The sequence below is a fragment of the Penaeus chinensis genome, chromosome 29, assembly GCF_019202785.1.
Source record: "Penaeus chinensis breed Huanghai No. 1 chromosome 29, ASM1920278v2, whole genome shotgun sequence".
NCBI classification, from domain to species: Eukaryota; Metazoa; Arthropoda; class Malacostraca; order Decapoda; family Penaeidae; genus Penaeus; species Penaeus chinensis.
The window spans coordinates 31,695,397-31,710,313 of record NC_061847.1 but is presented as its reverse complement, the minus strand read 5'-3'; the positions used below and the strand labels follow the sequence as shown (position 1 = coordinate 31,710,313).

At 36.3% G+C, this 14,917-nt stretch overlaps 1 protein-coding gene across 5 annotated transcripts in view; it reads right to left on the bottom strand.

Moving 5' to 3' along the window:
- Positions 1-3,915: 3,915 nt before the first annotated feature.
- Positions 3,916-14,917, bottom strand: part of LOC125040777 (protein-L-isoaspartate O-methyltransferase domain-containing protein 1-like) — a 27,942-nt gene continuing 16,940 nt past the window's right edge. For 4 of the 5 annotated variants that reach the window (XM_047635499.1, XM_047635500.1, XM_047635501.1 and 1 more), the window contains exons 3-7: positions 12,143-12,236; positions 11,385-11,519; positions 11,116-11,219; positions 10,035-10,188; positions 3,916-8,033 (exon numbers count right to left, since the gene is read on the bottom strand). In XM_047635499.1, the coding sequence (XP_047491455.1) occupies positions 6,904-8,033; positions 10,035-10,188; positions 11,116-11,219; positions 11,385-11,519; positions 12,143-12,236 (1,617 nt within the window). In that variant the 3' untranslated portion in view covers positions 3,916-6,903. Of the gene's footprint in view, positions 8,034-10,034; positions 10,189-11,115; positions 11,220-11,384; positions 11,520-12,142; positions 12,237-12,473; positions 12,479-14,917 lie in introns of all 5 variants that reach the window. The other variant, XM_047635503.1, reaches the window with a different exon arrangement.

Sequence of the window (14,917 nt, the reverse complement as noted above, 5' to 3'; positions counted from 1 at the left end):
GTCTCTCTCTCTCTCTCTCTCTGTCATCTCTGTCAGTCTCTCTCTTTTCTCTCTCTCTCTTCTCTCTCTGTCAGTCTCTTCATCTCTCTCTCTTCCTCTTCATCTCTCTCTCTCTCTCTCTCTCTCTTCGTCTCTCTTCTCTCTCTCTCTCTCTCTCTCTTCTCTCTCTCGTCTCTTCAGTCTCTCTCTCTTCTCTCTCTCTCTCTCTCTCTCTGTCTCTCTCTCTCTCTCTTCTTCTCTCTCTCTCTCTCTTCTCGTCTCTTCGTCTCTCTCTCTCTCTCTCTCTCTCTCTCTCTCTCTCTCTCTCTCTCTCTCTCTCTCTCTCTCTCTCTCTCTCTCTCTCTCTCTCTCTCTCTCTCTCTCTCTCTCTCTCTCTTTCCCTCTCTCTCTCTCTCTCTCTCTTTCCCTCTCTCTCTCTCTCTCTCTCTCTCTCTCTCTCTCTCTCTCTCTCTCTCTCTCTCTCTCTCTCTCTCTCTCTCTCTCTCTTTCCCTCTCTCTCTCTCTCTCTCTTTCCCTCTCTCTCTCTCTCTGTCAGTCCCTCTCTCTCTCTCTCTGTCAGTCCCTCTCTCTCTCTCTCTGTCAGTCCCTCTCTCTCTCTCTCTGTCAGTCTCTCTCTCTTTCCTTCTCTGTCTTTCCCTCTCTGTCTCCCTCCCTCCCTCCCTCCCTCCCTCCCTCCCTTCCTTCCTTCCTTCCTTCCTTCCTTCCCTCCCTCCCTCCCCTCCCTCCCTCCCTCCCTCCCTCCCTCCCTCCCTCCCTCCCTCCCCTCCCTCCCTCCCTCCCTCCCTCCCTCCCTCCCTCCCTCCCTCCCTCCCTCCCTCCCCCTCTTATTTTATTTTTCTCTCTCTTTATTTCTCTCTTTCCTTCTCCCATGAAGAGACAGCAACATCATTAAGAAGAGAACTCGTAACGAACCGGTGAGCAACACGGACCTTTGAGATGCTGGATCGATGAGAAATTGGATTGAATTTTTGTCAAGTTGCACCGCCTGCTGTTGGTTCCTTGACTTAATGGATCATGTGTAAGTCCTGGTTTGAAATGTTAGTACAGTGTTGCGATAAAGAAGGTGTTTTTTTGAAACACCTTAAAAATACGGTCAGACTGCCCGTAGATTTGTCAAATCCTATGACTTTTTGCTATGGAATTTGCCCATCGATGGACTCATTTCCCTGGACTTCCGCCCACTCATTAGAAGACTTAGACTGAGGTCCTGATGTCCTTGGCCCTTGGCCCTCGACTAAACCAAGTGGGATCGATTTTTATGTGTGACCCCCCCCCCCCCCCCCCACCCCTTACTCTGACAGTATCCTCCTATTAGAATCCAACATTATCTCCAAAAAGATGTAGGCAAAGTTTCCTTCTACAGCCGTTCCGGTCTCAGACGCCTTGAAATACATCTCAATCCCAAACCCGTGCATTATCTACCGTGACTGACCTCAACGGCAGACCAATTCCTACCCAGCCTCACTCCTCCCATAATACTTGTACCGGAACTGTTTCCATCTCCCCGGTTGATTGCCCTGTGTGTGACAAGGATTGGTCAGACAGCGAAAACGACCTGCTTCCCTGCCTCATTGATTATGATGCAATAGCGGTACAATGTTGCTTTATTCCTCCCAGAGGCCATAAGCACTACACCAATATTGCCAAGATAAATTTCCGTGGACATAACTTCTCTTATTAAGTTTTATTGGCGGAGAGTCTTACCCCGTCCGGCCATATGGACCCTTTTCCCGTCAACGTGGCGTTTTGGCCACCCTGGCAAGCACTGGCACCCCTTTATGTACTCACCCAGGTCACGACCGTTCAAATTAATGTGCCCAATCACGTGCATGTGCCAATTGTGGTAGTTCCCATTAAATATAGCTGCCCTGCCTACAAGTTTGAGTTAGAGGGAGCAGTTCTCTGATTCAAACAGGAAGCAAGCCGACGAGGATTTTCTCTCGCTACCTATCCCTATGCTGCCCTTCGCTCCGCTCTTCTCCTTTCCTCCTAATAAGGTCTATATGAGGTCTTTATATATACTTATATGGATCTTGCTTCCCAAGATGTCTCAGCGTCTCCCCCAGTATCTCTTCCCCCGCCCCTTACCATCCTACCTCAACTATCTCTCTCCCCCAGTCAACTGATTTTGCCTTTCTAAATCCAGGTACCCCAAGCTCTACTGCTTCCCCGATGCGTTCTCCTCACTTTACCTGTTACACCAGGCAGTCTAAACACTCTACTCCATCTTCTGATTCTCCCCTACAACCACCTCTTCTTCTGTTCCTCTTCTTCTCCTCATGAGAAATCCTTCGTTTCTCAGACCTTCCCAATCAGTTCCCCTCCAGAAACTCTTGAAGACACCCAAAACTTCCTTAACATGACCCAAGAGAAGGCTCTTCTCTTTCACCCACCTTCCATTCTCTCTACTCCCACTCCCTCTACATTCAAAGTAACTAGACAACATCCACTCTTTTCCTCCTCAGGTCCCCCCCCCCTACCCCTCTTCCTCGCACTCTCCCCCAACACACTCCAGCCTCTCTTTCTCCATCTGCACCATCCCCTCTTTCCCCATTATCCCCTCCACTGCCTCCTGCCTCCCTTTTGTCACAGTGCCCTTCTCCAAATCCTGATATTCTTCCTGATACTCCAACTCGTTGTCCTGTTCCCTTTTCTCTTTGCCCGTGTTCTTCTCTTTCTTCCTTTTTACCCGTTGGTTGCTTCATCATTGCTCTTTCGCCCTTTTCCTCATGAAGTGGTCCTCTTCCTTCCTCTGACACATGGACTTCCCCTTTGATCTTATCACCCTTCGACCTTAACACCCTTCCCCCCCATTTACTAATTCCCACCTTCCTTCATTTTCTCCCCCCACCCCTTAACTTTTGCGTCTTATTTTAGCTTTATTCAGTCATGCAGTTTATCGTTAGTGTTACAACTCATTCTTAGTTTACTTTTTCAGAGAGAATTGATGTTAGTAAGAATGTAGTAAAAGTCAGCATGGATGATAATCACAATGGTTTACTTTATTGTCAGTTCTCCTTTGAATAACAAGAATATATAACATACTAATATTACTGCATGTATAATATTAACTAGTAAGAGGTTTCATTGTCTACTTTTTTTTTTTTTTTTTTCAATACCGAAATTCACGTTTTTCAACAAAGTATACATTGCCGTAATTATTAATAGGTTTTATAATCACTGAGCACATCTTTTTATATTTCCTGGTTAGTATGCATGTCCATTTAAGTGCCCAAGCATAGAGATAGATAATCATCTTTCATTATCACTACATAAGTACAGCGACAGGAATCGTTGATGTACATCTAAAAAGGGTAAAAAAAAAAAAAAAAAAAAAAAAAATATTAACATGCTAGTTAGCATTTCCTTGTTATAACTTGTACATATGTAATGGATTCTTGATAATACAAAATAGTTCAAATTATTCAGTGAAAAAAGTGACAATTTTTATAATTTTTTGTTATAGCTCTGATATATGCTTAGGTTGTAAATATTACAATAATCAAAGGTTTTATATCCTCCAAATAGCTTGGAGTATATAATTTTCTACATCAACTGCCATAATCACAATTCAAGTGTATAATATATGTATAAATAAAAGCACAAGTATAATAAGTTAATGTCACAATGGAAATGAATGATAAGGTATTTTCATTTCCACTTGCGTCATAAATATTATTTCCATCATTTGTGAAGTAGAATCGACTCTGAGACAAATTCCAGTGTTCATTCTCTCAACAGCTACGTGAGTGGTCTTTACAGTTCAAACACACTGTTTGAGCAACATTTGTTCTTCCAAGAACTGCCTTCACAATAATCGCCACTTTACAGCTCTTTATATTTCTATTTACTTCTGCTAAAATAAGAAAAGAAAAGAAAAAAAAAACAGAATCTTGGTTTAAACAAAACAAAAAGAAAATTCAGCTTTGGTTTATTTAAAATTATATCACTTGACTAATAGTGAAAACGGATTCCACTAAATCACTACATGTTTAATTTGTCACTTATATAAATTGTTTCCAAGGAACAGACGTTAACATATTCATCATCAAAAAGGAAACGAGGCATTTCTGTTTTAAAAAAAAAAAAAGCTTGGAAAATGCATGAAAAAGACAAATTTTAAACCTTTTACATGGTCTGGAATGCTACAACTGAAAACAGAAAGAAATAGGACACACATAAAAAGGATAATAATAAGCAAAAATAACAAACACATTCTTACATTGGTTTATCCCTTAACAGTGGGGATAAAGTTGACATTCAGCCTCCCAACTAGTCAGCTAAGTCACAATGTGTCGCACAAACAAGTGGACACTTTAAATAAGATGTATTAGTACAGGTAAAAACAGATATAAAGAGAGGGGAAAGGCAAAGAATCTGGAGATGGATCATACATATTGGAAATACTACCTGGGGAGGGGGGAAAGTCAGAGGGATGGAAGGGAGGGGGGAGAGGGAGGGATAAGGTAAGATACCATGAAGAATCCTCTTAATTTATCATTTACCTCCCCTCCCCCCATCATTAGTTTTGGTTTATGACAACTGCCTTGCTCAAAGTCACCTAGGAAGCGGTCAGATAAATGAATGCCAATCCTACAGATTTTGGAAGACACTAATGACCTTCGATGTTGGTGTGACAAAAAAAACAAAGTTTCAGAATTTAAAAAAAATAATAATAATAAATAATTAAAATAACAAAATAATAAATAATGATAAAAAATCATTATAAATAAAAAGCAAACCTTATGAATCTCATTTGCCGACTTCTTTTTTTTTGGAATGATGTCAAGTACATAACTGGATAACTTTCTAGAAAAGGTCCTTATCTCAAACCCCATTGAATTTGATAACAATCCAGGGCTAATCAAGCAGTGACTGACATTAAGCTTGCCAAGCCACTGCCTCGTCTGAATTGAGACATCACTAACATCGGCACATCAGTCAGACCCTCCAGGCTCACCTTGCCAGTCAGATGTGAAGAAGATTTCACATTTCAAGCAGGGAGTTGGGGTTGGGTAGTAGCTACAGCCCCCTAACAATGACAAACACAAATGCCACAAATAAACCTTTCCCATACGAAAATCTTGCCAATTTTACCCCCATAGTTCTCACTTGGGGTACCTCGTGCCCTCCAGACCTATCAAGTCGAATATCTGTTATTGTTGCCTACCCCCAACTAACACTACTATAAATGCACACTCAACATTAGGAATCCACTGACCCCAAATTCAATGCATTTTAAGATGTGGATCTACACTAGAAATTTACCCATAATTGTGCTTGGTTGAATAGTTGCAGCTTCAGACGTCTTGAAAAAAAACATCCACATATCAACAGAATTTGCAATGTGGCTATAAGAGAGCTTACCAAACATATTTAAATATACCGTTATTTAGTATTGTTATATATATATATATTCTTTTTTTTATTTTTACTTTTATTTACCTATTTTATTTTCCTTATTAATAAGTATATATATATAATATATAGGGTTGCAAATTGGCTGGCTTACTGGAGGCAACATAACATCCAACTCGAAATACCCTAATCAATCAAGAGTACTGAATATGCAATGAAAAACATGTGATTATAAAGTACATACTAATGTGTTTGTATTCTCCTGATTCTCAGACAATTACATAAAAGAAGCCTGTTAATGTAGCATTCACTTGACCCGAGGTATGTCAGTAGCCCTTTTATCCAAGCTCCTTTAACTAACATTTGTCTTAACACAATGCCCAAAGATGCCTGAGCAATCTTTTCTATTGTAGACTCTGCTCTTAGGCTGACATAATGATCAACAAAAACACTTCTCAGCACAGTAACTGTGAGATATGTTGAAACTGGTTAATACTTTTCGTGCTGGAGTTTATACTCGTTCCTCTAATTGAGATAGTGGAATCGTCAGATACAAAATGTCCAGAGTAGCTATTTCATGATCCAAAAATAACCTCCCGATGAGTAATTAAAGAAGTCATTTCTTTTTCACAATCAATGCATTTATGGAAAATAAACTCACACTATCAGTTATATATACTCCCAAACTACAATAAAAAAAAATCTATCACATGGGATTTATAATCAAGAGTAAACACTTCTCTAACTCTGATACACAAAAATCTTTGCAATCTCCTGTTATTGTGACACTCTTACTCTATAACACAACATTCTACACTTTTTTTTATTTTTTCTTTATTTTGGCATTGAAAACAATAAACAAATAACATCTTACACTTGTTTGATTCATTACAAGGTGCTTCCTGATAGCCTTTTTTTTTATTTTTTGTTTTGTTTTGTTTTGTTTTTTTGTTTTTTTACTTGTTTTTTTCTTTAGGGGGAGTCACTGCAGACACTGTTTATATATGCTGTATAAAAATAGTTTTTTGTTTGTTTTTTGACGACGGAATTCAAACCTTCCTTTTCCCTTTATGCTTCACAGCTGCTTACCTCCTAAAACTGACTAATATTATTCAGGTTTCTTTGTGGTCTCGCTCCTTTTCCTTTCCTCTTGTTTTGCCAAATGGATGCCAATAATGACGAAGAAAATGCTTGTAGCATCTGTCCCTTTCCTCACTTCTGTATCAGATAAAGCATCATGCAAGAAATCATTCCTCAGACACTCAAGTCATTACACAGATTAATGCTTTATCTACTATACAATAACAAAAAGCAAAAGTAGATCGGTAAACATGCAGTTACGTTAACCCACTTCTGTGGGGTCTGCATTTTGTAATTGCACTGGCTTATTACCTTTAAATGTGACACTTGCTAGGTCCATCCACTGTTTATATACTTTCTTCCAAAATTTGTGTATTATAGATAATGTAAATACATCTGGAAGATAGGTACTAGGAGTAATAGGACTTGGTTATCTTACTGCAGGGAACTGTTCACAGATCAAGCTTACAATTCCCTATGGTAATTCAGGTACAACTTGAGGGCTTGAGGAAGTGGCAACAGAGATATCTTCTCTCTCATCAAGGTTGAATAAGATTCGACAGGGGACGGAGGGCTACCGGAGCCTTCGTTTTCATCTGGTCCCTCCTTGGCTTCGTCGTCTTCCTTTCTGTGCTTCCACTGTCCCCTGCAGTCTTTTCCACTCGGGTACGGGTCATCTGCATCAAGCAGACGTGTCACTTTGGTCCTTGGGGGTGAGTTGTCAGAGTAATCAGAATCCGTAGAATCAATGTCCATGTCTATGTCTTCTTCACCTGCGTCAGATTCTGAACTTGGTCCCTTCCCGTTTTCTATTTCATCACCTACCCCACTGTCAAATTTCTCACGTTTTTTATTGGATTTTACAGACATCACTGGTGTAGAAGTCATTGGAATCGGATCAGACTGGGGCATTGTTAGGACTGACGATGATACATCTTCTTGTGTCTCTGCACTTTCTGCTCCTCCTAATTCTTCTTCCTTCACTTCCTCGACTCCAGCTTCCTTGCGACTTTTGTCTTTTAAGAAGGACTTCCTGGTTAGGCCTCTAAATAATTTCCGTTCCTTACTCATTTTCCCATTACCTGGTGAGCTTGGAGCGCTATCCACCTCATGCTCCTCTTCCTCTTCCACTTGCTCTTCCTCATTCAGGCCATCCACATCTTCCTCCCTTTCCTCCTCCTCCTCTTCCTCTTCCTCCTCATCCTCCTCATCCTCATTCTGTCTGGCCTCATTCTCCTCGCTTTCCCTCTCTAGCCTCCTCTGTCCTGCAAGACTACGAGCTAAGTCAATCACAGCAGATATTTGATTCGCAGTGTGGCGCTGAGCAACATACAGAGTATCCCTATCATCCCTGTCTTCAGGCTCTTCATCAGACATCATCCTTGGATCATCGTCCGACTCGTAAAAGGGCACAGGAGGGGCATAAGGTACAACAATGCGGCATATCTGTCGGCGATCACGATTCCTCTGCTGTCTTTGTACTGGTCTGTTTGCAGCGGTCACCAAATTTGGATGTTCTTTCTCGATATTGGTTCGTAATATGGAGCGAAGTTCCTGACGACAGATTTCCTGGAGATCCATGAGCTCTGCAGTAGCTGTTGGAAATAAAACAACATGAGAAATAAGATAATAGCATTGGAAAAAAATATATTAAACACGGCACAATCAAAGATCAATGTTTTACATAGCTATTAAAAAAACTGTTCTTTAAAAAGTAAATGTTCAATGTAGTATTACTTTGAGAAATGTATCCATATATAGATGGTTCCACAAGTGCTCAGCCAACAAGGAGTCAATTAGTAGTCTACGTGACCTCAAATGATTTTCTCCCTCCTTGAATATCTTTTTTTTTCCTTCTTCTTCTTTAGTTTACTTTTTATTATAATACAAGTGCAATCCAGAGCATTTTAAATGGAGACCACAAATCATGTAAGAAATTATCAATTAAACTGTCTAAACTTCACATAGCTATTAAACTCTAGATACAGTACAGCTGTTTATTCACTTGTGTATGTATCTATTTGTTTAATATTATTCACTTTCATAATGTATAAAAGTGGTCTCAAGCTGACACGGAACATACTTCAGTTAGCACTTTCTTCCTATGCTGATGTGGGGGAAAAAATGCAACAAACTTAAAGTACACTTGTACTTCACATGTGAAATAAGTACTTTGTTTGTAACAATAATAAAACATATATCTTTTAAAAGTATTCATACAAAGGCAGACAAAAGTGAGAATTTCTAAAATGGCAGACGAATAAAGAAAAATATCTATTTCCTCATGTAACAAACAATTTCCTATCAATTAATCTTGCCCCTACCACTATGTCCATTAATAATGAGAGTTTCCAATAGTACAACTTTAAGACAAAGAAATAAACAATAAAAATAGATCAATTAATAAATAAATGTACCACCGAAAAATCTCCCTCTAAAACGGACAGCTTGAGCGGAGGACCTGCCCGCCCAGGTATCAGGTGCTGGGGAGGAGAGTTCAGAGGCTCAATTCAATTATGGTCGGGTTTTACTCAGAAGTTAAGAGTCCTATGAAGGCAAATAAGGCCCTGCGTGTCACAGGAGGTTCCCCACTTTAGCAGAGATTTTATTTCAAAAAATAAAAAAAATATTATTCACAGGAGGGGAACAATTAATGAAGTCTCTGCCATAGTATCATCATTATGAAGTAAATTAAAGAATAGTCTCCCTTGGTCATGCATCACTTTGTGTGATTGGACATTGATATAAGAATTCTAGTGATTATATCAATGTCCAATCACACAAAGTGATGCGTGACCAAGGGAGACTATTGAGTACCAAGGGGATGAGTGAACAGAGATGTTTCAAAAGGGTGTACATGCCATATATTATGAGAATGCTTATTTCACACTTCTGTGAATTGACAAGAGGAAAAGAGGCAGAAATCAGGAAATTCATGTAGAATGGCACAAGGACAAAGGACACAAGAAGGTGGGGGAATGGGGGTGGTTTTGAGGGCCTGTAGCTGGGTAGAAACATGTCATGCAGTATCAAAACTAGGTCTTTACGATTCAACCTCCCTCTGTTAGTGACAAAAATACAGGAAAATAGCTCATCAGTTTTTGAGAGGTTAGCTTAGCCTTTAGGAGGCAAAGCAGGAGCCCAACACTTAGGGTCAAAAAAATATTTATTCAAAATGTTTATTCAATATTTTTTTTCTTTTCTTTTCTTTTTTCTAAATCCTCCAGGCACATATCAAGTCCCTCCTTAAAATGACGGACAGAGTTGGTAAAGCTAATAAACAAACAGCAAAATATATAAAAACACATCCTGCATATTCTAACGACGCAACCTTCCTGAAACACAAAAGAACTCCTCAGCAATTCCTTTTCTTTTCCACTAATGTAACAGATATTACCCACTTCCCACATGCATCTCTTTGCCTAAACTATGACAGCCACAGCACCAGTGTGTCAAACAGGAAAGAAAGGATCTAACAATGCCTACCATCAACATTCTCTAAAACAAGGTCCAAAAAATAATAATAATAATAACAATAAAATAAATATATAATAAAAAATATATAAGTGAATCAACAGAATAAAGAGTTGGCTTACGGAGGTTCACTGTGGATGGTGGATGGCTGGAGTCCGGCATGACCAGTGACGAAAATGACACGGGCAGCAGGGACTCCACGTCCCACGAGCTTGGTCCTTTACGGGTAATCTTCACCAGCTGGTCGTTCAGCGGCATGACTAATATGCCTCCTTCCTGTGAATATAATGTACTGTGTGAGTAGGAAGCCAGTAGTAGAGGGGATTCATGGGAGTAAACAGACCGTGGATTTGGTAGTACAAGAGGTTAAAAACTGCCACGAAAAGGCAAGTAAGGAAATGGTTTACCAAAGAGCATCCTATGGTCACAACTTCACTACACTGCTTAATATCCAATAAAATTAGAGACTAATCAGACGAACAACCAACACTATAAGGACCAACTGATTTCCTATATGAACCTATTTGTATATGAGAGATTACTGAGCTTCAGTTGTGTGTTTAATACAGACGATTTGCATTCTGGAATAAGATCAGATACTTAAAATCTTTTCACAATCATAAAAGTGAAAAGATATGGGAAAAAAAAGTTTTGTACCCTTACTGTTGAAATTTACCTACCACAATTTTTAAACAAGACCTTTAAATCTTAAAGTATAAACAAATGTAAGAGACAAATTTTGGTATTTTGAATACTCAAAAAAGTTATTTATAGATATGTGTATATATGTGTATATGTATGTGTATATATATATATACATATATATACATATATATATATATATATATATATATATATATATATATATTTCTGGTATACAGACCTGCTTATATCTGAAATAGTAAACTGTACTTTCTAATCATTAAATTGCCCTTTCAAGAAACTGTCAAACAAAATCTTTCAGCCTTATTTGATTTCTCTCTAAAGAACTGGTATGCTTTGTTAGTGTGTCTCTGTATTTCTGTTAGCAAAAGAGAGGTCCTGTTAATGTTAATTTATTTAATCATTAATCAAGGTCTTTCTTTTCATAATCATTAATCAAGGTCTTTCTTTTCATCCTCTTTTAATGATCTATTCACATACTTTTTCTACTTATCTTTTTTTTTTTTTTTTTACATAAGAGCATCAAAGGCAATGACTTACGTTTATAAGTCCCTTCATATAGTTTTCATGACTTTCTGGACAAGAGGCTCCACAATACACTCGATCATACAGGCGCATATCAGGGGGCAGGCATAAACAATTACCTGAAAGAAAATAATTCCCATAATGACTTTAGTAACCAGCTTATGAATGACATATATCTGGAGCTATACCATAAAAATAAAAGTATGGATATCCAATGGTGCAAAAATTTGGTAATGATCACAGAAAGAACAGTTTCAAAGATTTACTTCGAGCACAGTACCTACCCTGCACAAACTGGGGATCACAAAATGTAAATGCATCTATTGCTGCTGAATTCTTCTTGAAATGTTCTAGTCGTTCTTGCCCATAACTAACAACATCAGCATGCAGTTCAACTCCGTGGTTGATTCCATAGGGACCTGTTCATTGCGAGAATCCATGTTATTGATGTTAACAGAAAATACATTATCTCTACTGGCCTAAACATCTATATAATCTATCATACAGGTAGTAATGCTTTAAGCTAATTTATGGTATTTTCTAATAAGTGTAAGGAGCGTACTTGAATCTTTAAACTGAAATTCCTGCATATAATTTACCTATTTACATACTGGTATTAAGGTACAGAAGTACCTCTTGGATATTTTTATGTGCAGCTCTCACTTTAACCCTCTAAAACTATAAACACACACACATATGTAAAACACAGACAACGTTCCATTGCTATCAATCTACACACTGATATTCCATCAACTAAATAATCTATGTAGAAAAAGGTATAAATGAGAATGACTATCTCCACAGTCCAAGAGATGTACTTCACACCCTTCATACATCTGTTGCAATGAACCCCAAACAAAAGCAAGCCACTTTTCTCAACCCCATCCTCAATTAACCGTAACCTACAGAAAAAAGTTGCACTGCCCCCCCCCCCATCCCCCCCTGCTCAATCTGTCGCAATGGACACTCCATCACCTGCGGAAAGAGAAACCCGCACGACCCTCCTTCCACCAGACACCCCCTCCTGCCGTGCTGTTCCTACCTAGAATGAGACCGGCCATGGTGGAGAGGTACCCAGTGCCCGATCCCAGGTTGAGGAAGGACTGCCCTGGCGCTAACTGGAGGCCCTCCATTACCTGACGGAGAGAGACAGCAATAAATATATAGTTGGACCAGTTTTTGGAATAACGGTATAATCATCACAAAAAAAAAAAAAAAAAAAAAAAAAAAAGTAAATAAAAATTTAGGCACACACATGCAGTCATGCAAACACCTATCATTCTATCATCAATTTTCCGCAGTTTCTCTCACACGCGCATGGAAATGGATAATACCGACTTGCCCGATCTCCCGGCACTGGCATACACACATACCAAGCCTTAAAAAGAAAAAAAAAAAAGGAAAGAAAAAAAAAATCACAATAATACTATCATTAACAATAACAATAGCATTGATGATAATAATAATATAGACCTCAAAAACATAAAGGTGGTTTTGCAGTACTCAAAATATGATTCTTTAATAACCCTAGGTTGATGTTCATGACCTTCCATTATTACTGTTATTAATATTATCAGTTTCATTACCATTACCATTAACATGATGATTTCAAAGATAAGGATAACAACAATAATAACAATAACAACTAAAATTATAATAATGACAAAAGACTAACGATAATAATAATGACAACAATGATAATAATAATAATGACAACAATGATAATAATAATAATGACAACAATGATAATAATAATAATGACAACAATAATATTGACAACAATAATAATAATGACAACAATAATAATAATAATGACAATAACAATAATAATAATAATGACAATAACAATAATAATAATAATGACAACAATAATAATAATAATGACAACAATAATAATAATAATAATGACAATAACAATAATAATAATAATGACAACAATAATAATAATAATGAAAACAATAATATTGATTATTATTAATAATATTGACAACAACAATAATAATAATATTGACAACATCAATAATAATGACAAAACAATAATAATGACAATAATAATTATAATAACAATAATAACAATAACAATATTAATAATAACAAACAATGATTACAATCATTATCATTATCATGATGATATATTTTATATTTATCATCATCATCATCATCATCACCATTATCATTATCTTTATCATTATCACTGAAAAAAATAAAGTCATAATCATAGTCATAGTTATAATCATAATAATAATCATAATAACAATCATAATCATGATAACAATCATAATTATAATAACAAGCATAATCATAATAACAATCATAATTATAATAGCAATCATAATTATAACAATCATAATCATAATCATAACAATAACAATAACAATAATAACAATAATAATAATTAAAGTAACAATACCAACAATAATAATGATGATAATGATAATGATAACAACAATAACAATTACAATAATGATAATAACAATAATAATAATAACAATAATGACAATAACAATAATAATAAAAATGATAATAATAGAAATTATAATAATAAAAATAATAAAGATTAGAAATAATAAAGATTAAAAATAATAAATAAAAATAATCATGAAAAGATAATAATGATAATAATAATAACTATAAAATTATAATGATAAAAAAATAATAAAAATAATAATAATAAAAAAATAATAAAAATAATAATAAAAATACAAATAATAATAAAAATAATAATAATGATAAAAATAATAATAATAAATAATAAAAATAATAATAATAATAATAATAATAATAATAATAATAATAATAATAATAATAATAATAATAATAATAATAATAATAATAATAATAAAAAAATAATAAAAAAAAATAATAATAATAATATTAACAATTACAATAATAATACTAATAATAATACTAACAATAACAATAATAACAATAACAATAATAATAACAAGAACAAGAACAACAATAACAATAACAATAACAATAATGATAATGATAACCACTCTACCATTTGCTGAAAGTTCACTGATGCTACTATACCACTTTACACAACCAAGTAAGCAAAGCATTTACTCGTTCAATGACAATGTTGACAAAATATTTAATTAGCTAATTAAAAGAGGCACAATTACCTTTATCGTTTCCCTACGAAGCAATTAGGTTTAAGACCATCATTCATTTGTAAGTTAAGCGTGTCTGCTGTTTGGTTTCATCCTTACATTCATAAAAATGCAAATGAGCCAATTATGAGTACTGTCCGTCTCACCTGCTTACCCTTTTCCTTGATTTTCATAAATGTTCTATGTTATCTTACATTACTCTTACTAATATGAATAACATTATAGTAATCAAAACATCTAAAATAAAAATAACACCATTGATATTTATGACATTAGTAAAAATAATTTATTTTCCTTCCAGCAAATTCAAGGAAAGATGAAGTCAGGCGAGGTCACAAGGTCTATTCACTGACTCATTTGCGGCTAAGCACTTGCACAGACATTTCACAAAAAATTCTAAAATGGGCACAGCATTTTCCCGGCGACTTTGGGCGAAGTGGACAGAGTCGATTTCACTTCCTTCCCTATCCTGCTTTTTGAAGTTAGCAAACCTTTTAGACAGATACTGAAATACGTGTTCCTGGAAAGTGGATTCCTTTTATCCGATTCACCGACACTAAGCCCTGTTCACAACTTCCCAACGCACGTCACTAATAATGACGGTATATATGGCCTTCACTTTCAGCTCCGGGCTAACCAACCCAGTGTGCCGGAAACATTACTCCTAGGTTGCTGCTTTTACGTAGAGAATTGTCTTACTC